Below are 26,579 nucleotides of genomic sequence, written 5' to 3'. Positions count from 1 at the left end.
ATGAACATATGGCAAGGGGAAAAAGGGAAGCAAGCCATAAGAGACTATTTTTTAAAAGATTTTACTTATTTATTAGAGCATGTGAGCAGGGGAGGAGCAGAGGGAGAGGGACAAGCCGACTCTGTGCTGAGCAAGGGGCCTGATGGGGGGCTCGATCCCACAACCCCGAGATTATGATCTGAGCCTAAACCAAGAGTGAGATGCCCAACCGACTGAGCCACCCAGGCACCCTTAAGAGACTCTTAACAATAGAGAACAAACTGAGGGTTGTTGGAGGGGAGGTGGGTGGGGGATGGGCTAAATGGGTGATGGGTATTAAGGAGGGCACTTGTTATGATGAGCACTGGGTGTTATATGTAAGTGATGAATCACTAAATACTACTTCTGAAACCAATATTATGCTATATGTTGACTAAGTAGAATTTAAATAAAAATTTGGAGGAAAAAAATGAAATGTGATAACACTGGAGCTAGGAGAAAAGCATGGGTAGGACAGATGAGGGCACTAAGTATGTACAAAGCAGTTGTTTAGGCAAAATGCAAACGCAGCTATTACAATCCATTTGTTGATATTTGGGAATTCACTGCATTGAGTTCTGTACATGAACTCATGTTGGCATGAGTATCTGGATGTGAAAATAAACTTGCATTAAATTTACCCAGTTTGATTAATTAAACAAACAAACTAGTATTTCTAGATCAATATCTCAGAGACCAAAAATTATAAAGTGACATGTCTGTAGAGCTAACCTTAGATCGCTTGGTCTAACTTTTGTTCAGTTTTTAATAATTGTTATCAACTGAGCCAGAGTCTGTGATTTTTAATATCTTAATTTATGAGTCTATATAAGTAAATAGCTTTTACAAACCGACCAGGCTGTTATATCAAAATTTACTTCCTTATAGTAGCATAGGTAATTGTTGCTGCTTTTTAAATACACTATATTCTCTTTTCTCTATTCTCATTACTGTGTTCCTGGATAACTCTTAGAATTGCTTTCTACTTCTGAAACTGGCGATAAGTTTTGGCTTTTCTCATGTGATTTATACATCACTAGTTGGTTTGGCAGTGAGCCTTTCTTATAATTTTTACCAGTGCTAGAGAGATTGACTCACTGAAGAAATTTTTTACTTCTTTTTTATTTATTTATTTTTATTGTTGAAATTTTTTACTTCTTGGTATAAGAACAATGTTTAAAATCTGAAGGGAAAAGTAGGTAGGGCAGGATGAAGGGGAGATGAAGATGGAATAAAAGGCCCTATGCTTTAATGGATCTACAACCTTCGATTATGTTTCAACTTCATAATTTTTTGCCTGCAATGTTTATAGACCAGGGATGGATTATTTCAGCCACAAGGCAGGATACTTAAGTCCAAAAAAGAGCAATAGATTGGTTTTTGAAGCATTTAGTTGTCTTATAGATCACGATGTGGGATCTGGCCAGTGGAAAACTTCTGAGATCAATAACAGATGCTCATCCTCCAGGAACAGCAATATTGCATATTAAGGTAATATCTTTTTTTTGTCTAATAATTTTTTATTATATTTGTATATGCATTTTTAAGCACATTTCTTTATAAATGGAATCCTTGAAAATGAAGTTTTCTTTGATGAGCCCAATAGGATGCTTTGCAGGTTAGAACTGGAGATGGGCTAGCTACCTTGGTAACATTCAGCTGCACGTTGGGTTGACGTCTAATAGAGCAGCAGAGAGAGTAAACCGATATGATCCCAGACCAGAGGTTGGCAGCAGTACCCTGCTGAAAAATCATATGGAGATTAAAAAGTTCTTTTTACCTTTTGTTCAGTCCCCCAGCATTGCTCTATCACACTTTGTTGGGAGTTACCTGAGGTTCGAGGTGCCAGCTGTGAAAGAACCAAGGTTTGCTTTATGTTCAGAAACAGCTCTGTTGGTTTATTTTCTTTCAGGCCTCTAAGGGAAAAGCATTAAGATTTGAGTCTTGGCTTTCTCCTTACAGGTCTGAAAAAAATAAGCCAACTTAGGTAACAGATTTCATTTATAAATACAATGTGAACTTTGGTTTGTGTATGCTGTCAGGCCTGTGTTCAGAAGCATAAAAGGTAAAGGACTGTAACTAGGGAAGTCTAAAATCAGATCTAAATTTTAATCATGTACACATTTGGTTGCTTAGCTGTGCAGACCTCTCTTATCCATACATATGCTTTTTAAAGTCTGTAAGCATCTGGAGTTTATGTGTCTGCATCTAGGTTAGTTACATAAAAGGCTTTTGTGACAAAGCATCACTGAAGCATTTAGTAACAGTGAAAGCAACCAAGACAAGTAAGAGTAGAATTTCCCCTTTTTCTGAACATCATGGCAGTTTTTCTTGACCTCTTTTCCTATGGCATGTTATAGTTGTTTGTGTTTATGTCTTCTCTCCTTTAATAGATGAAGATTTTTGAAACCCGAATCTGTTTCTCATTTATTTTTGGATTATGCATGGTAGCTGCTCAATAAACGTTTGGTTGAAGGGATAACTAATTGGTGGTGTTTGTAAAAGGACAGTTCATTTACTGAAAAAAGCAAAATCCTTGAGAGAAACAGGAAACAGAAGAGGTAAAGGCAGAGAGGAAAGAGAAGAATGCAGCTGAGGTTAATAGCATAGAAGTAGTAGCCATTGTGATGCTTGGGATTGGTGGTAAAGGCGTTGCATGCAGACGCTGTAACATTGGAATAAGAGGTAGCAAGTGATACATATATGATTGAATACTTCCAGAGTCTTGGCTTGACAACAGCCACTTGCTCTTTAGTACTCTTACTCATTGTTCTCCAAACTTAACCCTATATCCCAGCAATAACAACTTGGGCTTACATCCTTAATGCATATATGTGTGTGTGTTTATTTATTTATTTAAAAAATACTATAAATGTACTGTACTAATATTTAAGGACATTACAAAACACGCAGATAAATAGAAAATTAATAAATAAAAATGCAAGTTCAGTTGATTTTTCTACATTCCAGGTATATACTTCCCACTCTGGCAATTGCTCCATGAGGCCTTGAGAGCAAAGGTGTGGGTCTTCTTTGTTATGCCTGTGTGTGGGAAGAATAATTTTACAGTAGTCTCCTGTACCTCAACTGTCCCTAAGAGAACCAAAGACATGACGTTTAGGATGGCTCACGAGCCTTTGGGGTTAGGGAGACCGGTCACTCTAAGTGACTCAGGTTACTCAGTTTGTATCCTACAGTGTTCACATTTACCATACCTCATAAACCCTTAGGACTGTCTGTCGTTGTGAACGTTAGTTGTTATTTTGAGTTTTCCAGAGTAGGTAATAATAACTGAATTATACTCTGTCAAATAAGATCAGGAGGCAGCACATATTTGGAATCGTTCCATAAAAAGTATTAAACAATTTTAAATATAGTGGATTAATTCTTCAGTTAGTCAGAAAACGTACAGAAGTTTATTTCCCAAAGATAGCAAATATCTTTTACTATGTCTTTGTTCTTGAAAACGAGGCAACTGCAAATGTATCTAGCATACCCTATTCAGTTTAATAGCAGCTTAGAAAAAGTTAATGTTAAGAACCCAAGTGGAGAACTTAAGGGCTTTTATGAGTCATAGTTTGTATTTTTCTTTGATTCTGATGAAAGGTGGGTTTGCTTTTTTAAAGCCTCAGTTTTTTTAAAGATACTGAGCCATTTTTATTCTGAATATGGGTAAGTTTGTATATTTAGAATGATGAACTAAATCTAGGTGATTTCAAATGCTACTAAATGTGTTTGTTTTTAGATTTTTAAGATGTTATAATTTTTTCCCTTTTTAATACTTGACTGGTTGTTGAAAAATCTCTAAGAAAGTGAATTTCTTCTCTGTTTAGTTTACAGATGATCCAACTCTTGCAATTTGCAATGACAGCGGAGGCTCTGTTTTTGAATTGACATTTAAGTAAGAGACTAAAGGACGTTTGTTGACAAATGCAATGGAAAGACTAGCTGTGGTTTAATGACTTGATGTTGAACATGAAGAGGTCTGGAAAACCCATGTGATTACAGATAGGTTATGGCTGTATATTATGACTTGGAGAGGCTTATAGAACATTTGGAGATCCAGGCCTGGCCACCCAGAATTCTTTCTCAGTAGGTCTGAGTTGGGATTCTGAACTCCTGCTCCCCAGGGAATTCATACGAGATGTCAGTCTTGGGAACTGTAATTCTGGAGTATGTCACTAATTTCGGTTTAGGCCCCAGGCCCAGTTGATTATAACCCTAATAGGTATAGGAAGGTTTTTATTGCCTTGGAATTGCCCTATTTCTCTATAAGAGTGAAGACTGTCTAGATACATGGGAGGATATTTATAAAGCAGAGTTGTTTTTTTTTTTAACAAATAGAACATAAAATTCAATGCATATTGTGTTTCCATAAGTTCTCAAAGTAAGGACTATGTTTCTTATATTTCTCATACTTTCTCACATTGCTAAGCCCAAAGTAATTGCTTACAAAGTACTATTTATTCTGCTAATGTTTAGTGAGCATCTCCTATGTGTAGGCATTGTTCTAGGCACCAGACTTGCAGCTGTGAACCAGACAAGGTTGCTACTCTAATAGAACTTACATTTTAGTTGGGGCGGGGGTAGGGACATGATAATAAATGAATACATAAATGAAATAACTTCAGATAGCTATGAGTGCTTTGAAGAAAATAAGACCGTTCAGCTTGCTGGAGTGCACTTGAGGATAATTCAGGAAGGTAACATTTGAGCAAAGACTTGAGTGATAATCTGGTCAACAAATGCAAAGATCTAGAAGTGTTCTAGGCAGAGGGATGTTCAAGCACAAAGGTTTTGAAGTGGGCACAAATTTGACTTGCTGGAGCCACAGAAAGAAGGCAGTTGTGGCTGGAGTGTGACTTTGTTAGTAGTGGGAAAAGAGTGAAGGCAGGAGCCAGATCATATGGGACCTTTGAAAACGTGGTAAAGACTTTGGATTTTATTTTATGTACAGTGGCAAGCCATTGGAGTGTTTTTAGGAGAAGAGTGATAAATCTGACCTAGACATTACAAAGAACCTGCTGATTTTCTATGGAAGAATAGGAGTTAGAAGGCTATTGTAGTCCATGTTAGAGATCATAGCGCCTTGAATCATTACTAAATCAATTCTGAATTTTTTGGTTACCTTTGCAGGAGAGTGATGGGAGTGAGAACGTGTGAATCTAGATGCCTGTTCAGTGGTTCCAAGGGTGAAGTTTGCTGTATTGAGCCTCTCCATTCAAAGCCTGAGTTGAAAGATCATCCCATCACACAGTTTTCCTTATTGGCCATGGCATCCTTAACAAAGGTTGGTTGGTATATTTAGAAGGTGAAACTCATAACTTTTAGAGGCTTTGAATACCAAAAATTTGAAATTATAGGGTAAACATTAAAAATACATTTTTCTTCTAAAGATACTGGTCATTGGATTGAAACCATCCTTGAAAGTGTGGATGACTTTTCCCTATGGACGGGTGAGTAAGCCTTTCCATCTTATTGTCAAAAAGACCATGTCAGGAGGGGGGAAATGATTTGAAAGTGGCGAATTCTGTGGGATTATCAGAAAACGAGATAGAATGGAAGTCAGTGCTCCAAAGATCATTGTCTGGACTTACCTCGATGTGACCCAAAGCAGTATAAGCTGGTGACTGGAGCAGTACAAATCACGAGGTCTGTACTTTCTTACTTTTATTGTTTTAAGTTGTTCTCTCATAAACTGCTGCTTTGATACTGAACTACTGCTAGAGAACACCCACCATAAAATCTAGCATAAATTGCTGCTGCATAGTCTTTCTTTTGGCTTTTGCCTTTAGTATTTTACTTTGGAGGATGATACTTCCCAGCATCTATGACACATACCCCAGTTTCCCTCTCCTTTCCGGCTTGGTTGTTTTCAGAGAGTTGTGATCTTCTAGTGTATATGTGAGGAGAGGTATTGATGGGATGAGATGGAGAATGATGGTACAGAGCCATGACTAGTTGAGAACACATCCCCTGTGCCAAGGGAGACCACTCTTCTGTTTGTTGGTTGGTACTCCATTATCTCTGGGCCTCAGGGGAAGCACATCTGCCCTTTCAGATGGCATGGCTAGCTTAGATTGCCATTAATGTTTCTTAGGTTAGCTTCACTGGCTAACTGAGGTTTATCATGGTGGTGTATGTTTGCATTTTTTTGTATGTTTTTACTGGTATTTTTTTCCAATATTAACATTTTCAAATAGAGAATTAGAAAGAATTTTACATTGAACATCTGTATACCTACTATCTAAATTCTATCATTAACAGTTTACTGTACTTTTTTTTATTAACTATCTCTCTCCATCCACCCAACAAATTATGTTATTTTAAGTGTATTTCCAATAAATTGCAAAAGTCAGTACTCATTTGCCTTAATATTCAGCATACATTATGTTTAGAGTTTAATATTTGTTTCTCCTTTGGTGTAGCATTTACTTACAGTGAAGTGCACAGATCTTGATCATACATTTGCTGAACTTTAACAAATATATATATTTTTATAACCCAAACCTCTATCAAGATACAGAACATTAGCATTAACCCAGAAAGTTCCCTCATGACACTTCCCAGTCAGTCCCTGCTTCACTGGAATTTTAATGAGAAATTGGGAGAAGTTTTATCAAGGAACACTAGTCAGATGCTCTTTTTAATTAGTTTTTTCTTTGTCCTGCTGTCTATTAACTGTGATGTCTTTTTTTTTTTTTTTTTTTTTTCTTTTTTGGCCTTTTCTTCACTTAGATGGATCCTTCCAGTGTTCCATTGCTGGCCTGGCACTTTGTGGCAGTGCATAATTATGTGAATCCCATGCTTGCCTTCTGCAGAGGAGATGTTGTTCATTTTCTGTTGGTAAGTCCTGATATGATGCTAGATCTGTTATAAAGTCCTTTATCATAATATTTTTTTCCTGATTCACTAGTGATTTACTATTATGTCAAAGAAATATGCTACTATAATTCTTCGGAGAGAGAGCGATCATTTAATTTTAATTTTAGGCTTTAATGATTAATATGGAAAGCAATTGATCACCTCAACTCCATGCCCCTCCATGGTATATTTCTCAGTTCATCTCCTTTGAGTAACAAATAATTAATGGTTTATGTGTGTGTATAAATATACGAATGTACATATGTCTATTAATGGCTTACCTATCTACATAAAGTGTATTTATTAGACAACAGGTATCATTGAGCACATACTGTGTTCTCTACACTGATGGACACAGAAGCAGTTGAAGGAAGTATTAAACATAATTTCTTCTTTCACACAACTTCAAATACTGTTTTAGAAACAAAGCCAGTATGCTCATTACTACTAGGGAGAACACCGTGTTTAGGGATTCAAGTATGTGATGAGAACTAAAAGTTGATAAAAGTTCAGAGTATAGAGAGATTGGTATGGACTGGATAGGCCATGGAAGACTCTATGAAGGATATATAGCAAATACTGCAGGAATGGTGGATATGCATATTAGGGGAAATAAGATGAACTGAAGTTATAGAGGTAAGAATGTGCCCACAAAATCTCTTTTTGGTTTCCTAGCTCAGTGAATCAGGGACACCACTGTCCACCTAGTTTCTCCAGCTAGAAACCTAGGGGTTGTCTTTCAGTTACCTTTCCCCTCATTTCTGCTTCTTCACCACTTCCTGTTGACTCTATCTCTCTAACATCTGAATTTACTGCCTTCTTGTCTCCCCCACCGCTGTTTCCCTAGCCTAAATCACTGACATTTCTTCTGTGTTGGCTCTGGCATAGCTTTCTAACTAGACTCTGGCCTCAGTGTCTTTGCATATGCTCTAACCTCTGCTGGGCAAGGGCTGTGCCCTCTTCCACTTTAGTCTACCTAACTCATGATTAACATTGCCTTCCTGACTTCCTGAACTGTTTTCTGCTACATAATACCCACAAGACCTTCTGTCTTCTCCTTTGATAATTTTCAGTACTTTTAAAATTACTTTTCTCATATTTTTCTTTCTCATTAAGTGAAAGCTCCATAAATCTAAAGATTCAGCCACGAGGACAGTGCCTGTATATAGTAGATGCTTAATAAATGTTCATAGAATTAATGAGAGTGAGAAACCTGTGGAAAATCAAGTTGAATATATGGTGTAGATTTAGATAAGGGGTGGCACACCATGGCTGTTTTATAAATAAAATTTTATAACTTGTTTTATAAATAAAGTTTTCTTGGAACACAGTCATGCCCATTTGATTATGTATGATTTATGCCTGCTTCCATGCTACAGTGGTGGAATTGAATAGTTGTGACAGAGACTGTATGGTCCACAGAACATAGAATATTTATTTATTGTGTGTCCTTTTACAAAAAAAGTTTACTGACCCCTGATCCAGATTTTATAATTGGCCTAGACTAGGTAATGAGGAGTTGTCACAGGTTCTTAGCTAATTAAAGAGGTAAAGATGTGATTAAAGTGGTATTTTAGGAAGATCAGTATAGAGGTAGCAGAAAAAATAGATTATAGGTGATAGCAGGGAAATGGAGGGTTTTGCTCTTGTGCCAAAGCAGGTATGAGGTCTTTAGACAAGGATGCTTGGTTGCAGTGAGAGTGAAGGATGACATTTTGAAGGAAAGACGAGGCTTCTCATCTTACTGGATCTGGGAACTAAAGGACATAAATGAATCTTTTGTGTTTCTGACTGCATTTTAGAAGCATGAATTATTTGAAAAGCTGGGGTTACAGAGGATTTGAATGTGTTGAGTTAGAAGCGAAGGTGGGATTCTTAAGTGTTCTCTCAGGGAATGTCCTCTGGGCAGGCAGCAGTCCAGGTCTGGAGTGCAAATGAGAATTTCAGGATAGAGAATGTCGTTGAAGCTGTGAAAATCAAAAGCCAGAGCATACGTAGCCTTGGCAGGTACTTACAAGAGGAAGGGAAAAGAAAAGGAATCAAAAAAGAATGTTCCCGTAAAGGCACATAGGGGTAGGAGGGGAAGTAGGACAGTATGGCCTCACACAGGAGACAAAGGAGAGGCTTCAGGACAATGTCAGCTCCAGGGTAATACCATTATTAAATAAAGATCAAGAGAGAAGACCACTGAAGGTAAGACCACTGAATATGCAAGTAGTTGGGTTTTTTTGTTTTGTTTTGTTTTGTTTTTTAAGATTCATTTCTTTGAGGGACTGAGAGAGAGAGAAAACTAGTGGGGGTGGGCAGAGGGAGAGGGAGAAGCAGACTCCCCGCCGAGCAGGGAGCCCAATGTGGGACTCCATCCCAGGACCCTGGGATCATGACCTGAGCTGAAGGCAGAGGCTTAACCGACTCAGCCACCCAGGCACCCACGCAAGTAGTTGTTGATTAGAAACTTTTCAGAGGACTAGTCATCAGTGGAATGGAGGTGAAAGCTACATCGTAGAGCCTTGTTAAAGAAATGGGCGTCAAGAAGAGCAAACTTACATTCATAGTGTTTGGCTGCAAGAGGAAAGAGAATGGTTAAATATCTGTAAAAAGCAAATCAGGGAAAGGCTTTTTGTTTTTGTTTTTTATTTGAAGATGGAAAAGTCAGAAACATGTTAGATAGCAAAAGGAAAAGTGCCCTTAAAAAGGAGTGAGTGAATATGCCAGCAAGGGAGAGGTAATAGTAAGCAGGGTGGAGGGGGTGGGATTTAGATTATGTATAAGTGATCTTCTTTAGCAAGGACTCCAGCGAATCACAATAGGTGAGGTTGGCATTGTTTTTTTGTTTGTGAAACACTTTCAGTATATGCCAAATAGGGAACAATTTGGTGTTTATTTTGCCCTGGGTCACACGGCTGTAATAGTGGAACCGAAGCACAGGCCTCTAGATCACATGCTCCTACTAGCACATCGTTTCTTCCAGGGCAAGTGGCTTAGTGAAGCAGAGATGAGTGTACGTGAAGGGCCTGCATTAGGAGGGCTCTGTTGTTTGTTCAGGTATCTGGTGAGGCCAACACTGTAAGTGATGGGACTAGAAAACAAAGGGATTGGGGCTTGAAGGGAAAGGAAGCCACCTAGGACGCTAGTCCGGGAGAGTGTCAGGCAGCCCAGGGTGGCTAGGATGTCCTGCATTTCACAAGGGTCAGAAGTACATCGGGCTCTCTTCTGCATGCTCTGTCACCTTGGAGCGGAAGCAGGGAGAGCAAATTATAAGGGTGCTGAAAGATTGGAGAGGATGTAGGTACACATATGTAAATAAACTGTTGACACTTTTGAGGTTCTCCTGGGACATTTTGGGCTGTTTGAGCTGTAACAGTATACTTCAGAAAAGTCTAGTTTTGTCACTGCAGCTTTTTTTTTTTTAATGGACTTTTTGACTTTATCATACCATGTGGTCAATCCCATTTTATGCTTTAACTCTAGCTGAGTACAGTCACTGCTGGGATGCGGTTAATTTGTTCTGAATTTTGGCAGAGTGCACACACGTTACAGGACTGAGAGCCAGACCACTGACCAGATATACCTCACGTTTTGTACAAATCATGGTGTGAATGACTTTTTTCATTTGTGTAATAGTTTCTTTAATTGTCAGTACTTTGGGCTTATCCATACTGTGAATGGAACTCATTTTCTAGGTGGAGTATAATTAAGTATCTACAAAAGCCCCTCAAAACATAGCTGGTATTTAAGTTGTTTTTATTTCACCATCAGGTTAAGAGAGATGAGTCTGGAGCAATACATGTTACTAAGCAAAAGCACCTTCACCTCTACTATGATCTCATCAACTTTACTGTGAGTATTCAGATTAATTTGCCCCATTTATCTCATGTAATTGTTTTGAGACCCTGTGTATTAGCACTACTAGGATTTCTGCCATGAACCCTGACATTTGGGATTATGTAAAATATGGACAGAAGTAATGGAGTCTGAGTTTGGTGTAATGCCACATTACTTTTTTTGGGGGGGGGGGACGGGGAGAACAAGAGAGAAGGGAGGGAGGGGCTGAGGGAGAGAGAATCTTACCCAGGCTCCATGCCCAGCGCGGAGCCCAACACAGGGTCAATCTCACAACTCTGAGATCATGACCTGAGCCGAAATCAAGATGTTTAACCCACTGAGCCACCCAGCTGCCCCGATGCCACCTTACTTTTAATTGCCTTTCAGCCTATGTCCTGCTGAACAGTGACAGGGTCAGAAAAAGTTTTCTTTGATGTCCTGATTAGTTCAGAGGGGAGTTCAGAAGAATTTGGGTGGGTTTTTTGAGGATTGTTGCCCGGCTTTCTTTGTAAACACGTTTTTGTTCTCCTGAGCTTGTCCTAATTGGTTCAGAAGTTTATCTAATTTATTCTTTTTTTCATGGCTAAAAACTTTGGCAGAATTTTCTCTCCACCATACATCTCCGTTTTAAGCAACTTTTGGATTTAAAAAAGTATTTCTTTTTATATCAATTTTTTTTTTTCAAATAGTGTGTCAACTTTGCAAATACTGTAATTGTAATATTTCTGGGTTTCTGTCATTAATGCTTTTGGCATATCAATATCCACTGAAACATTTTGTATATGCATGAATATAGGCAACCCTAAATAAGAGACAGAGCCTCATTTTCCTAATAAAATGGCTAAAAAAATTTTTCCTCTAACTTGATAATATGTAACTTTTAAGGATATAGATGAAATGGATCTTTTATTTATAATATACAATTTATTTAGTTGCACATTGCCTTTTAATCTCACAGACAGACTATTGATTTAGAAATGATACTTTTTTTCCATATACATTTCATGAAATATTTTTGTTCAAACTCTTCTCATGAATGTAAGACATCAGTGTCTTTGTCATCACCAGGACTCCTGTTGGATTAACACCGTTTCCTAGAATTCATAATTACTTCTGTTTAAGATGTTTGAGATATGGCACTCTTAAAATCTGCATATGATTCTGTCCCTGGGAAATTTTCCCTCAACCACAAGTAGCCATTCTCCCCACAGTAGGGCAATAGTTGTTTTCATCTGTCCTCTGGCTCATCCATGATGTGACAGTAACTGCATTGCTTTATAAATTACCATTAAAAGGCTTGTTTACAACAATGTCAGCAGTTGCAGTTGTGAGGGTCTAATCTTAGGAATAATTGCTAAACCTGCTGACACTCTGTCATTCTCTTTTAACCAGGTGACCTTTGATGGCATCTAAAAACTAGTACTGACTAAGGTTGTATAAGGCTAATAATGTGTCTTTCCTAAATGATACTTTGTTTTTTTTAAATAATCAAGAAAGCACCTTATAAGAGCTCTTTGTAAATGATTTGAACATCAAACTCCCTGTTTTCTGAGAGAGAAATTTTGGGGGGAAAAACAGAACAAAACCCTTCCCTTATAGTAGCCACAATACAGTGATAAGGGTGTATTTTCACTTATGTTGAAAGTAATCATTTTAACTTGGTTGTTTTTGATATGGGAGTATGCAAATAATCTCTGATGACATGGAATAGGTCATATAAAGAAAACAACATGAATACCAGAGAGAGAAAGTACTTTATTCTGTCTAATTTAGAATTCTAATTGAGCAGATTTTAAAACTGCATTTATTTCCTGGGGAGGGATTGAAATTTTTTAAAAAATTGTTTTGAAAAGAAGAAATTGTAGGGGCGCCTGGGTGGCTAGGTCAGTTGGGTATCGCTTCTTGGTTTCAGCTTAGGTCATGATCTCATGGGTCATGAGATCGAGCCCTATGTCAGGCTCCACGCTCAGCTGGGAGTCTGCTTGAAGATTCTCTCCCTCTGCCCCTCCCCCTACTCACATGCACACACTCTCTTGCTCTCAAATAAATATAAATCTTTAAGAAGAAAAGAAGAAATCATCCATAAAACCCAAGAAATTTATCAAAATGGCATCCTTCAGAAAATTTTTAATATTATTATTACCTCTGAAACTATAATAGTACTTATTACAGAAAATTCAAAATATAGAGAAATAGAAAAGCAAGGAACTCCCCCATAATTGGTAGGGAAGTTTTAAAGGAAATATATATTTTAGAATGCTTCTATTTTAAAGTATGTATTATGTAAATGCTAACAATTACTTGACCACCTAGGTTTATGAGGTTTATTTGCCCTTTTATTTAACTAATGTGAAAAACATGAGAAATGCAGTTTGTCATTTTGCTTAAGTCATTTGTGCCAGTGTACCATTTAAAGAATTTTACTAAAACTAATATATACTGTACTATATGTGTTAAAGCTCTTCGTTACCTTTTTGATTTTTATTATTTATTTATTTATTTTAAGATTTTTTATTTGACAGAGTGCACACAAGTAGGAAGAGTGGCAGGCAGAGTGAGAGGGAGAAGCACACTCCCCGCTGAGCAGGGAGCCCAATGTGGAACTCGATCCCGGGACCCTGGGATCATGATCTGAGCCGAAGGCAGACGCTTAACTGACTGAGCCACCCAGGCACCCCTATTTATTTATTTTTCGAGAGGGAGGGACAGAAGGAGAGGGAGAGAGAGAATCTTAAACGGGCTTCACACCGCTGCGGAGCCCACGGGGCTTGATTTCACGATCATGACCTGAGCCGAAATCAAGAGTTGGATGCTTAATCAACTGAACCACCCAGGCACCCTTCTTAGTTACCTTTTTTTAAATACTATGAGTCATTTCAACACTGTCAGAACTCAGAACTGTGTTACGCACTATTACCCACTGCTGTCTAGCCACTACAGTCACTGAGTAATTCTTGGTGTGATTTTGTTGTCATCAAGTTACTAAATGGGTAAAATCGTCAATATAATTTAACTGAGTAGCCAGGCTTTCTTTTTGTCCTCAATGATTGTGTGGGATGGGCCTCACCTTTTTTTTGCGGTGTGCTTGATTTGCAGTGGATAAACTCACGCACGATTGTGCTCTTGGACAGTGTGGAGAAGTTGCATGTGATTGATCGGCAGACTCAAGAGGAATTGGAAACAGTGGAGATCTCAGAAGTTCAGTTGGTCTATAACAGCAGTCATTTCAAATCCCTAGCCACCGGAGGAAATGTTAGCCAGGCACTGGTAAGGGTAATCCATTATCTTAGAATTGCTTTGATAAACTTGGTATTTTCTTGTTTTTTGTTCTAGAAATTGGAACTGTGTGAAGTTAGTTATCTTTATGTCTAGATTGAAGTGGATATGGGTGTGTTTGTAAGTATTCAGGAATGTAAACTAAAACAGTAATTCCTGTTACCTTCTGTTCAGAAATGTGGCTTAATTTAATACCAAAGAATTTTAACTTTTATACTGAAATAATGAAATGAAATTGAAAATTTGTGAGAAAGAAATTGTAAAAGCAGAATATTTTAGAAAGTTTAAAATGGTGGCAATAAGCCTGATAGATTTAAGGGATGAATGACTAGAGATAGGTAGCCTGACTTGGGTGATTGTAAAGCCTCGAGCAGGTGTGGTGGCTGTGGGCATTAAAAGATCAAGATGGCTTTGAGAGAAAGAAAGGAGAGTCTTTAGGAATAGAGGATGGATGAAATGTAGGAGTCTGGAGAAAAGGAAGGCACGCAAGTATTACCTTCGTATTAACTTTACTGTATCTTAAGCAACCACAATGATGGCCTTTAGCAATTTACACAGATAGTTTACAGTTGTGATTTCCTAAACCAGTAATCGTAAGCAGGAAATTTAGAGGCTTTCCTGGGTAATTTCTTGAAAAAAGATTAGTAATGATGTTCATATTTAATGAGACCTATGTGATATGCAGCCATTGCTCAAATCTCCCTGAGGTATTAGAACTTCAGAGTTTAAAAAATATATGAAAGGGTCTTCCAGCCACAGAATTTAGAAACCAAGACAATCCAGAATAAGAAATGGTAATGCAGTAGAATTCCCTAAGACTAATTACTATCCCACACTTAGGTATTTTCTTGTGTCTGAATGGTTATTAGAAATGGTGTTAGACTTTGAACTTGCAGTTTTGACCAAGATGGAATAATGGGCGCTAGATTTACTTTCCTTTATAGAAGAAAAAAAAAACTTTTCAAATACTGGACATCAGGCAATGAAGGACAGCAATCCCTGACAAAATGGGAAACAAGTGACCTGAGCCCTATGATTATCCTAGCTTCTGGCCTAGAGAGAGTTTCCAGGGTATAGCTCAGGGGTGAGGAACCCAGCTGGAGCCTGAAGGACTCCATAAGCTGAGACTGTGGGAAGACTAAGGTGGGTTGAGTTTGCAGGACCAGGTACTAGAGAGGAGAGCAAGCACTATACCTATGGTTCCCCTTGGGTATTCAGCAGACTGCTGATCAGCAAATGCTTATCCTTCCCAAGGTCAGGGAAAGAATTATTGGATAGGTTTAGAAGGAACTGTATCCAGTGCTCACACTGGCTTGTTTATACCAGCCAGAATGGAAAACTTCATGATATATAGGGCATTGGGTAGAATACTCAGGGGCATCTTAGTGCCTCTGTAGTGGCGAGTAATTAGGACCAGAGTAAACACTGTTTTGGTCCCCACTACAAATCTTAAAAATAGGACCAGAAAGAATCAAACTGTTTTCCAGGCAACTTAACTACCTCACAAAACAAAGCACAGGAATATTAATAATAGAGAAATTTCCAGAACCCAAGGTAAAATTCACAGTGTCTGATATTCAATCAGATTACTAGGCATGTAAAGAAGAAGAAAAACACAATTTACAGTGAGAAGAAAGATCAATCAAAACTGACTTAGACGTGAAACAGATGTTAGAATTAGCAGATAAGGACATAACAGTTATTACAACTATAGTCTATAGATCCAAAAAGTTAAGTAGTGACGTGGAAGATACTAAAGAAGATGCAAATCTAACTTCTAGAGATAAAAATTATTAGTGCTTGAGATGAAAAATGCCCTGGATGGGATTAATGTCAGAGAGTAGACATGGTAGGAAAAAACATGAGTGAACCTGAAGATATAGCAATAGAATCGATCCAAAATGAAACACAGAAAAAATAATTTAAAAAAATATTTGTGACCTGTGAGACAGCATTGAGTAGCCTAATATATGAGCAGTTGGAATCTCTGAAGAAAAGGAGACAAAAAGAAATGGAAGAAATAGTGGTCAAAAACTTTCCAAAACTATAAACACAAATTTTCAAGAAGCTCATTGAACCCAAGCACAGGTAAAATAAAGGAAACCATATATAGATTGATCAAAATGAGTGGTAAAGAGAAAAAATATTAAAGCAGCCACAGAGAAAAGACATATTAAATGCACAGGAGCAGCAATAAGTATGAGAGCAGATTTCTCATCAAAAACAACTGGAGTAATCTCCAAAGATATACACATGGCCAACAAGCATAGCCAAGATGTTCAATGTCGTTCATCATTAGGGAAATGCAACTCAAAACTGCAGTGAGATATCACTTCATACCCACCAGGCAGGCAGACATTCACAGGTGTTAGTGAAGATGTGGAAAAACTGGGACTGTTACATGCTGCTGGTGCGAAATGGTACAGCTGCTGTGGGCGGTTCCTCCAAATGTTAAACATATTCATAAGGATTTATTTGAGCAGTTCTACTCCTAGGTGTATACCCAAGAGAAGTGAAAACATATGCCCACACAAACGCTTGTTCACAAATGTTCATAGCAACATTATTCATAATAGCTGAACATTGGAAACAATCCAAATGTCCACCACTTGGTAAATGGATAAACAAAAAGTGACTTAGCCATGTAATAGAATACTGTTCTGCAATGAAGAGAATGTACTACTGACACATGCTACAACATGGTTGAACCTTTTCAAAAATACTATGTTAAGTAAAAGAAACCATATGGAAAGATTGTTTGATTCTATGAGATGTCCAGGAAAGCCAAGTTTATGGAGATAGATGTAGATTAGTGGTTGCTTGAGACTGGGAGTAGGAATGAACGTTGACTGGAAATGCGTACAAGGGATCTTTGCGGAGTGATGGAGATGTTCTAAAACTGGATTTTGGTGGTGGTTGGGCAACTGTAAATTTATTAAAAGTTACTCAGTTATACATTTAATGAGTGAATTTTGTGGTATATAAATTATACCTCAGTACTGTTATTTAATAAGAGCAATTGACAGTTTAAAACAAAAATAATATATTGTAATGTTTATGATAATGCAGAAGTAGTGTGTATGACAAAAATAATATATAGCAGCAGGGAGTGGGGCATAGAAGTATATCATTGTAAGGATTTACGTTATACATCAAATTGTATAATACTTAAATGTAGAAGGAGATAAGTTAAAGTTACGTATTGTAAACACTAGAGCAGTCACTGAAAAAGAAGTGGTATAACTAAATAAGTTAATAGTAGTGACACAATAGGATGTTAGAAAATATCAAATTCAACGAAGCATAAAAAAGGGAACAGACAAGTAGAAAAAACAGTTAATAAGAAATCTAAACCCAACCATACCAATAATTATAGGAAGTGGAAATAGTCTAAACGTTTCAATTAAAAGGCAGAGATTGTCAGACTGGATAAAGAAAAGCAAGAACTAACTCTGTGCTGTCTATAAAACATATTAAGTACAGAGACACAGGTAAATTAAAAGTAAGATGATGGAAAAAGACATACTGTGCAAACTCTAATCATAATCACTAGATTTCAGAGTAGGAAATATTGTTAAAAATAAAGAGAAATTTCAAATTGATAAAAAGGGGTTACAAGAAAACCTAAGAACCTTAAAGATTTAAATATCCAGTATCAGACCTCCAATATACATGAAGCAAACACTGACAGAACTGAAAGGAGAAACCAACAAATCCACAATTACACAAAATCCCTCTCAGTCATTATTAGAATTAGTAGAGAGAAAATCATTAAGGGTATAGAAGAGTTAAACACTGTTGACCAACTGACCTAAGTGACATTTATAGAATATTCCTCTGAACAAAAGCAGATTACAAACTTTGTTCAAGAGCATGTGGAACATGCACCAATATAGGATATATGCTAGGCCTTAAAACAAATTCCCATAAGTTGTTGAAGGAATCATCAGGGTAAATCTGGAAAAAAACAAATATTTGGAAATTAAACAACTGAGTCATGAGTCAAAGAAGAAAGCTCAGAGTAAATTGGACTGTATTTTAAACTGAATGAAAATGAATATATAACCTATCAAAATCTGTGGTCTACAATTAAATCAGTTTTTTAAGGGTAACTTACAGCATTAAATACTTTAGAAAAGAAGAAAGATGTCCAATCAATGCCCTTAGCTTTTGTCTTAATTAAGGAAAAAGAAAAAGAGCAAAATTAAAGTAGATTGAAGGAAAAATAAAAAGGTGAACACAAATCAGTTAAATAGAAAATGGACAGATAGTAGAGAAAATCAAAGAAATCAAAAACCAGTACTTTAAAAGAGAAATAAAATTGGTAAACCTCTAATGAGATTAATCAAGGAAAAGAGAAGACACAATTACCAGTATCAGTAATGGGAGAGGTGTCCTGACTGGAGAGTCTATAAATATTAAAAAGATATGTGCATAACTTGATGCCAATAAATTCAACACTTTTGATGAAATGGAAAAATTTCTTGGAATGCACCAATTACCAAAGCTGACTCAACAAGTAATAGAAAATCTAAGTGACTGTTGCATCAGTTAAAGAAATTGATTTTCTGTAGAGAAGCTCCAGGCCCAGAGAGCTTCACTAGTGAGGTTTGTTATATTTAAGGGGGGAGAAAAGCCAATTGTACACAAAAATCTTTTAAAAATAGGGAGCAAAAGGGAGCACATAATTTTTATAAGACAGATAATAAAATCAAAGATACTACAATAAAGAACACTATAGACTAATGTTCTCATAAGCATAGAAGTAAAAATACTTAAAATATTAGCAAATAGAAACCAGCAATGTATAAAAAGTAATAAATTATGATCACATGGTGTTTTTCCAAGGCATGCAAGGCTGGTTTGGCATTCACAATCAGTATAATTTACTGTATTAGTTGATTATAAAAGAAAAACCATAATATCTCAAAAGACAAAAAGCATTTGATAGAGTTCAATATCCATTTCTGAGAAAACTCAGCAAACTAGGAATAAAAGGAGTTTTTTCAACCATATAAACAAGGGCATCTATAAAAATCTTACAGCTAATATATCTTATATAGCTATATATCTTATAGCTAACATCGTACTTAGAGTAGTATTGCCCAAAAAAACCCAAACCAAAATCAAAGCAAAAGACACTGATTCTGATCAAGCATCTTCTAGAGAAAATATGGAAGACAGAGGAACATGTTAAAAGATTCTGTGTGGATGTAATTAGCAATGCAATCTAGATAGTAGGAAACTATGGAATAAGTATTCCGGTTTCTCAGTAAATTTCAAGGAAAATAAAGGAGTGAGATGGAGACAAAACCTATAAACTTTTAAAGAGCGTTAAGAGACAGACCAGCCAGCTCCGATATGTGTCCCTTTGTTGGATCTTGATTTAGACACACGAAATGTAGAAAAAGCAAAAACAAAACAACAAAAACCTCAACAACATTTGACATAAATTATGAGACCATTTGAAATCCAAATACTGGATATTTCATAGTGAGAATTTTATTTTTATTTCATATTACTGATTTTTAAAAAGTATGCTAATGAAGTTGTTGTTCTGTTAAAAAGGACTTATTTATTATGCATATACTGAATTTTTATAAATGAAATATTCAAAATCTGAGAATCATCTCAAAATTATACTGTGTAAAGGAGAGTCTGTGGGAGTACAGGTGAGACAGGATCGGTGATGATCTTGTAATCGATGAGGCTGATTAATGTATGCAGAGTGTTCACTGTATTATTCTCCTTACCTTTGTATATATTTTTAAATTTCATAGTGAAAAGTTAAAAATTATCATGGTTATCAGTTAACTGACCATTTACATACTTGGAGACATTTATAAATATTAACATAGTTAAGTTTCATGGAAACTGCATGGTTTTTCAAAGATGGGAAAATTGAATGTCGGAAGTTTGAAACTTGTTTAGGGTAGGGTCATACCTTAAGTAACAGAGTCAAAATTCACAATCCAAATTTATCACACAGTAGGTTTTGTTTCTCTTTTACTGGGCTAGGCTGACTCCCATATATTATGCTGCTTTGTCTTCCTGTTTCTCCTTGCCTTTTAGGTTGATGTTTATTTCAAAGAACTTAGAGGTTACCATTTTCAAACAGCCTTGGTCTTTGCCCGAAACAGTGAATGTCTGTCTTCCAATAATGGGCAGACTGCCACAGTTTCCCTTTAGATTTAGTAAGTTGGCATATTCCTCCCATGTCTGTGTTATTCTGAGAAAATAAAAAGACCGTATGTAAGCAGGGAATTAATTTTTTGCACTTTGTCTTTTCTGCCATTTCCACTGACAGACTGGCACTTGACTGACATTTTTTCCCCACAATTTATGGGATAAAACTATGTTGACCTAAAATGTCTGTGTACTTGACATTCTTTAAAACTTAATGAGACTTCTAATGCATGTAATTTTAACTTTTTTTTTTTTTATAGGCTTTGGTTGGAGAGAAGGCTTGTTATCAATCCATCAGTAGCTATGGTGGTCAAATCTTTTATTTGGGGACAAAAGTAAGCTCTTCTACTTTGTAACTTGGCATTTGTGTCAGGGTAGTTGCGGCTGAAGGAGGTTTCTGGTAAAGAGAGCTGTGCATTATAAAGTGAATATTGGTCAGCAGTAATCTGAAACTTTTAGGGGAGATATATATATGGTTTTTTTAAGGGGAATTTTTTTGGGGGGGCGCCTGGGTGGCTCAGTCGGTTAAGCGGCTGCCTTCGGCTCAGGTCATGATCCCAGGGTCCTGGGATCGAGTCCCACATCGGGCTCCCTGCTCGGCGGGGAGCCTGCTTCTCCCTCTGCCCGTTCCCCTGCTTGTGCTCTCTCTCTGTCTCAAATAAACAAATTTAAAAAAAAAAGGGGGGGGGGGAATTTTTTTTTTTCTTTTAAGTAAACCCTACACGCAATGTGGGGCTTGAGCTCACAACCCCAAGATCAAGAGTCTCATCCTCCAACTGACTGAGTGAGGCAGGGTCCCTTTTCAGGGGTTATATAGTTGTGATCTTTAGCTTATTTATTTTCTCTACTTTTAGACGTATTTTTACTTTCATTTAGGTTATCATAGGATGCTTATTTTCTTGATTCAAGGACATACTTTCATAATCTTCACATTTATGTTTTCATGACCAGGAAGATACCTTATCATGTATATTTGTCATATAATTAAGATGTCCTTTAGCTTAGATCAGCTTAGGATATATTAAAATGCATTGAGGTGTTTGACTTAGAATAGAATCACTGGAATAGGAACTTTTTTGTATATCAATTTGTTCCTTGCCTTTTTTTTTTTTTTAACTTGGAGAAATATCTCTTCATTATTAAAATTCAAAATAATGTCAGTTAGTATAGGGATTTAGGGCATTCTTTGTTCCTTTCCTGTGGAGTTAACTCCTTGGACAGTAGACTTAGTGACCATTAAATGTTTGTTTGATTTACTCTTTAATGTGGGCCCTTGAAAACCCTTTAGTAGATACCTCTAACTGTAGTGTGAAATATTTTTCCTTAGAGAGATGTAAAATGAGATGTGGGACTGGGACAAATATGTCTCCCAAATGAGGCTGTTAAAGATGATCATTTTAATTACAGTTTCTTTATTTTCCAGTCTGTTTATGTGATGATGCTGAGAAGCTGGAGAGAGGTGAGTTTAAAGTAATTTTATATGTTAGAGCTGTTGAATTGATAGCATCTTAACATTTCTGTTTTGACTTTGCAGGAAAAGATTATTTGGATTTGTGCTTTTTAATTTTAGAAGTGTATATCAGAATCACTATTAGGTACTTGATTTGATAAAACTGGCTATAAATTAGGATTACATTTAGCTACATATATCAGAAAATTTAAAGTAACAGTGGCTTCAACAAGATTTCTTTCTTATGTAAAAACATTCTGGAGGTAGGGAGCCTGTGGCTAGTGTGGCAGCTCTCTGGTCTTTAGTATACTGTCCTGTTCCCCCATGCTTGTGTGTGAATTCTTGTCTCTAGTTCATTTTATGTTCCGGTATGGCTGCTGGAGCTCTAGCTGTGAAGTCCACTTTCCAGGCAGGAGGAAAGGGAAGAGAAGGGCTGGCCCCTGCCTTTTAAGGTCATATCCCAGAAAGGCCAAACAACACTTCCACTTACCTGTCATTGGCCAGAACTTAGTTACATGGCCCCAAAAAAGTGGCTGCAAGGGAGTCTTAGAAATGTCCTTAAGCTGGTATATTGCTGTCTCAGGTACACATGGGATTTGTTGCTAAGGAGGAGGGAGTGAATGGATGTTGTGATAAACAAGTAGCCATTTTTGTTACAGTAACATTCCAGCTTTTGCCTTTTTTCATATTTAGGCCTCGTGGCTGCCTGTATTAGCCCATACAGTCACTGTACTATCCAGTGTGTTAAGGAAATAAGATAGTCACAGGGATGCCTGGGTGGCTCAGTCAGTTGACCGTCCAACTCTTGGTTTTGACTGATGTCATGATCTCAGGGTCCTGGGATAGAGCCCCGCGTCGAGCTCCGTGCTCAGTAGAGTCCGCTTGGAATTCCCTCTCTCCCCCTCCCAACCCTGCTCGTGGGGGACGTGCTCTCTCTCTCTCTCAAATAAAATACAAAATCTTAAAAAAAAAAAAAGAAATATAGTTACATGGTTATTGGAATAATTTTAGCTGTTAAGCAACAACTTTTGAAAAGGTATTAGGTAGAATAGGAATTCCAACTGGTAGTTGGTCGAACAAAAGGGTCTAGCTTTTCTCATTTATTCATTTTAGAGAGTGGATCATCTCCTGAAACAAGATTGTCTTACAGAAGCCTTGGCTCTTGCATGGTCTTTCCATGAAGGAAAAGCAAAAGCAGTAGTGGGTAAGTTAACAGAGTACCAGTGTAGTAGACATTGTTTAGAGTAGAAAGAATAAATAATAATATTAATAATAATAAACACTCATAGAATACTTTTTAGCTTAGCATTCAAATATTTTATGAACAAGATGTTATCAAACCTTACAGACTTCCATTGAAAAAGGTTAATGACGGGATTTGGAGTTTTAATGTCGCTTTTTAAATTCTTTCATAAGAAGAATTTACTGTTGGGATAAAAGGGAGGTACACTGATATGTTATCAGGCCCGGTAGATGGGAGATGGCTCTTATTATGGCATATTATGAAAGAACTCTGGCCATTGAAAGGTACACTTTTTGTTATAATTATGTTTATTGTTAGCACGGGTTGTAAATAGAAGACCACAACAGTTTCAGTCCTTAAGATGTGGACTTTGTTTTTATGCTGGATTTTGCTTCTCTGCAGGATTATCCGGGGATGCCAGTAAGCGAAAGGCTGTTGTTGCAGATCGAGTGAGTATTTTAATAGGGGCTTTACTTGGGCACAGTACAGGTTTGCTTTTGGTATTAGTTAATAATTTGGGGGCATAATTAGGTAAATGGCTACAGTCAAGGAGAGAGTATATAAAAAAACAAGTCAGAATAGGATTCCCTGGTGTCATCCTGAATGCTTTTAAACTTTATCACCTTTCCTTTTTTCCCTTGCTCACTACGAAGATGATAAAATTGTAAAATAGCCAAAAGACAGCAGAAAGGAGGAGGGAGAAAGCCAAAGATCTGGATTATTTCTGAGCGTAATTATAGCCCATAAAAAGTTGACATGTGTTAGTTTTCACAAACAGATGATTATGAGAAATAGAAACACTACATGTGTGTTTGTGTTGCCTGAAGTAGCAGAGAGGGCTGTTGTATTATTGTTATTATTATTATTAATTAGCATTAATGCTAATATTTAATGTTGGCTTGGTTTTCCCAATCTAGACCTGGTTGACTCCATTTATTATATAGTCATTATTCTTATTGTGCAAATGCATTGGTAAAAATTATATTTCAAATTAGTGTAAGCATATAGAAAACATGAATAGAAATCTGTCACTCTTGCAGACTCAGGAATAACTTTCTTGGCATCTGCTAAAATACTTTAGGAATTTGTGTTCTGTGTTCTTGAGGGAAAGACCTACAGCAGAGCATTTCTGAAGAGCTTGCCTTCAGTTTTTCATTTCCTGAGCAACAAAGATACCACTGAGGTCTAGAACCTGGAGATTAGCAAATTAGTAGTAGCCCTGAGGCTGAAAGAAATTAGTCTGGGGTTAAAAATAATGGGAAATAAGGCACTAAAATTTTAAATTGTATTTTTAATAAAGCTTGATTCTGTGTTATTTAGGAAGATCCATGTATATTAAGTACTGAAAAATATTAGAGGTATGTTTTGATTTTCTATACAAGGCTGTTTTCCTTACAGATGGTAGAAATCCTGTTCCACTATGCAGATCGAGCTCTGAAAAAGTGTCCAGACCAGGGAAAAATCCAAGTGATGGAGCAGCATTTTCAGGTACACCTTTGCACGTGCTTCTAAGAGACATTGCTATGAATAGGTCTAATACTGCTCCTTCGTATTACTTGAGAATGGGACTTTCCTGTTTTAGTTAAACATTTTTCAGCATTCAGAACTTTATTTCAGGGCTTTTGGAGCATTCTAAATGATGCAATTTTGAAGTAACAGGTCACATGGGAACAGCCGCCTAAAATGTTGTGGAGTGTTGGTGCAGTTAGCTACTTAGTGCTTTGTGGAAGGAAAGGATGTGTCTATAAGGATGCGTACCTGTGAAGTGACACCTTACAGTGGCTGACACCTTGCTGATAACTAACATTTTTGTTAACTAGGCTAGTTAGAGAAGAGGTGTACTACCAGGATTTAAATTTAGTTCTAGGAGCACCTGTGATGCAACAACAGATTGGTTACCCCCAGAGAAAGATCTCTACAATAGGCGAATGAAAGGTCTGTAGTTTCTCTTGGAGCTCAATGAAAATGGAAGGCAAGCAACTATTTAAAGACGTGTACAACTTTTATTATGTGAGTTGTACTGTTTGTAGTGATCTCCAGTTATATTTATTGCAAATCTCTGTTTGTCCTTCTCCCATTTTTCGAGCTCCCTCACCCTCCCTTCCCTGCCTTCACTTTTAACAAAAATCAGAGGGTCAACAAACATTTTCTAAAAAGGGCCCGATGGGAAAATTTAGGCTTTGAGAAGGGGCCATGTGGTCTCTCACTTATTCTTCTTTGTTTTCTTTCTCTTTTTTTAAACAGCCCTTGAAAAATTTAAAAACCATTCTTAGCTATGAGCCATTCAGAGACAGGCTGTGGGCAGAACTTGGTCCGTATGGCAAAGTACACAGCCCCTGGCACTGGGCGTACAGTGTGTAAAATAGGCATGGTCCTTGCTATCTTAAGTTTGCAGTCCAGTCAAAGAATTTTTCTTGTGTACATTAATGGAAATACTTAGAAGAAATCTAGGGGTTTTGATGTTCTGAAGAGCAGGCACAGCTTATATATTTCCATAACTCCATTCGATGCTAGTAACTTTGGAAGACAAGAATAGATAGTGCAGTTAAGAGCTGGAGGGTATGAGTGGAAGATTTGGTTTCCTGAGCTGTGTTCTTTAATGCTATGGTAGTGGTCTTTTGGCAGAGTAACTTTTATTACTTTTGGGTTGTAGGCTCATTAAATTTATCAGTAAAGTAGAGGAATAAGCCCCAATAAAATTATGAAATCAGATAACTTAGGAGGAAGGCATATGGCAGAAAGAAAGCACTTGGGAACAATACTGTTTGGCACTAATACCTTGTATATAAATAAATTTGTATATACCATTGCAGTATATATAGAATACAATATTTTAACAAGGGGATGTCTATTACCAAGAAGTGATGGGATGGTATTTATGAAAGAACTCTGGCCATTGAAAGGTACACTTTTTGGAAAGAAACCTCTAACAGGGAACGCTTGGAGGGCTAATGAGGGGTGTGTGTGTATATGTGTGATACAGAAACCACTGTGCTGGGGAAGAATGTGGCAGAGAGCTGTAAAAGAAGAAAAAGGTGGTGTTCTAGTGGAGAAATGCAAAAGAATCTTGCATGACAGGGACTATAGATGACTGTTTCTAATCCAGGTTATAAAATTTACAGAGAAACAAACTGTAATAGGGATGTGTTCTTTAGATATACATTGGAAGTTTCATTCTGCTAAAAGTATCTGCTACAATTTTTGATTAATGATTGAGTCTCCTAGAAGGTAAAGGAAACGGTGGAAACCATTATTCTGGATTTACTTTTTACCAATGATTAGGTTTCGAAATAGAACGTATAGACTCTTGAGGGGGAAAAAATACCACTTTATTTTAAAGATTGTAATAATGTTAAGAAATAAGCTCAGCTTGAATCCTATGTTTTAGAAAGCACATGTTTCAGAAGAAAAATATGGGCACAATCTCATGGTTATAGGCTTCAGAAAACAAATGGGTTCACAAAGAACAGGAAATTCTTAAATTTTGACATAATAACCACAAAAATTCAAAAAGAAAGGAAATGGGAAGGAATGTTGAGAGAAGTATCTGTCTACAAAGCACAGACCAGCTATGAAAGATGGAGAGAGGCAGATAATCAAAGATATATGTCAAAGACATCATGAACCTATAAGACTGTCGGAAAGGAAAATAGTCCCCAGATTGTGCCTACCAAAATGCTGAGGGCTACCCATAAAGGGATTTTGATCAAGATTCAC

The 26,579-nt window shown here is 37.0% G+C and overlaps 1 protein-coding gene across 10 annotated transcripts in view; it reads left to right on the top strand.

The window, feature by feature from the left end:
• The window catches only part of VPS8 (VPS8 subunit of CORVET complex), a 250,931-nt gene that overhangs the window by 39,227 nt on the left and 185,125 nt on the right, over positions 1 to 26,579 (top strand). For 8 of the 10 annotated variants that reach the window (XM_032407001.1, XM_032406996.1, XM_032406998.1 and 5 more), the window contains 12 exons: positions 1,423 to 1,509; positions 3,852 to 3,919; positions 5,155 to 5,308; positions 5,415 to 5,474; positions 6,757 to 6,864; positions 10,642 to 10,722; positions 13,804 to 13,974; positions 20,430 to 20,504; positions 21,593 to 21,628; positions 22,733 to 22,823; positions 23,265 to 23,311; positions 24,261 to 24,350. In XM_032407001.1, coding sequence (XP_032262892.1) covers positions 1,423 to 1,509; positions 3,852 to 3,919; positions 5,155 to 5,308; positions 5,415 to 5,474; positions 6,757 to 6,864; positions 10,642 to 10,722; positions 13,804 to 13,974; positions 20,430 to 20,504; positions 21,593 to 21,628; positions 22,733 to 22,823; positions 23,265 to 23,311; positions 24,261 to 24,350 — 1,068 coding nt within the window. Of the gene's footprint in view, positions 1 to 1,422; positions 1,510 to 3,851; positions 4,002 to 5,154; positions 5,309 to 5,414; positions 5,475 to 6,756; positions 6,865 to 8,975; positions 9,076 to 10,641; positions 10,723 to 13,803; positions 13,975 to 20,429; positions 20,505 to 21,592; positions 21,629 to 22,732; positions 22,824 to 23,264; positions 23,312 to 24,260; positions 24,351 to 26,579 lie in introns of those variants that run through there. The other 2 variants (XM_032407004.1, XM_032407007.1) reach the window with 2 other exon arrangements.

Source organism: Phoca vitulina, unplaced genomic scaffold (assembly GCF_004348235.1).
Source record: "Phoca vitulina isolate PV1807 unplaced genomic scaffold, GSC_HSeal_1.0 scaffold8, whole genome shotgun sequence".
NCBI lineage: Eukaryota > Metazoa > Chordata > Mammalia > Carnivora > Phocidae > Phoca > Phoca vitulina.
This window is presented reverse-complemented; position numbering and strand designations above follow the sequence as displayed.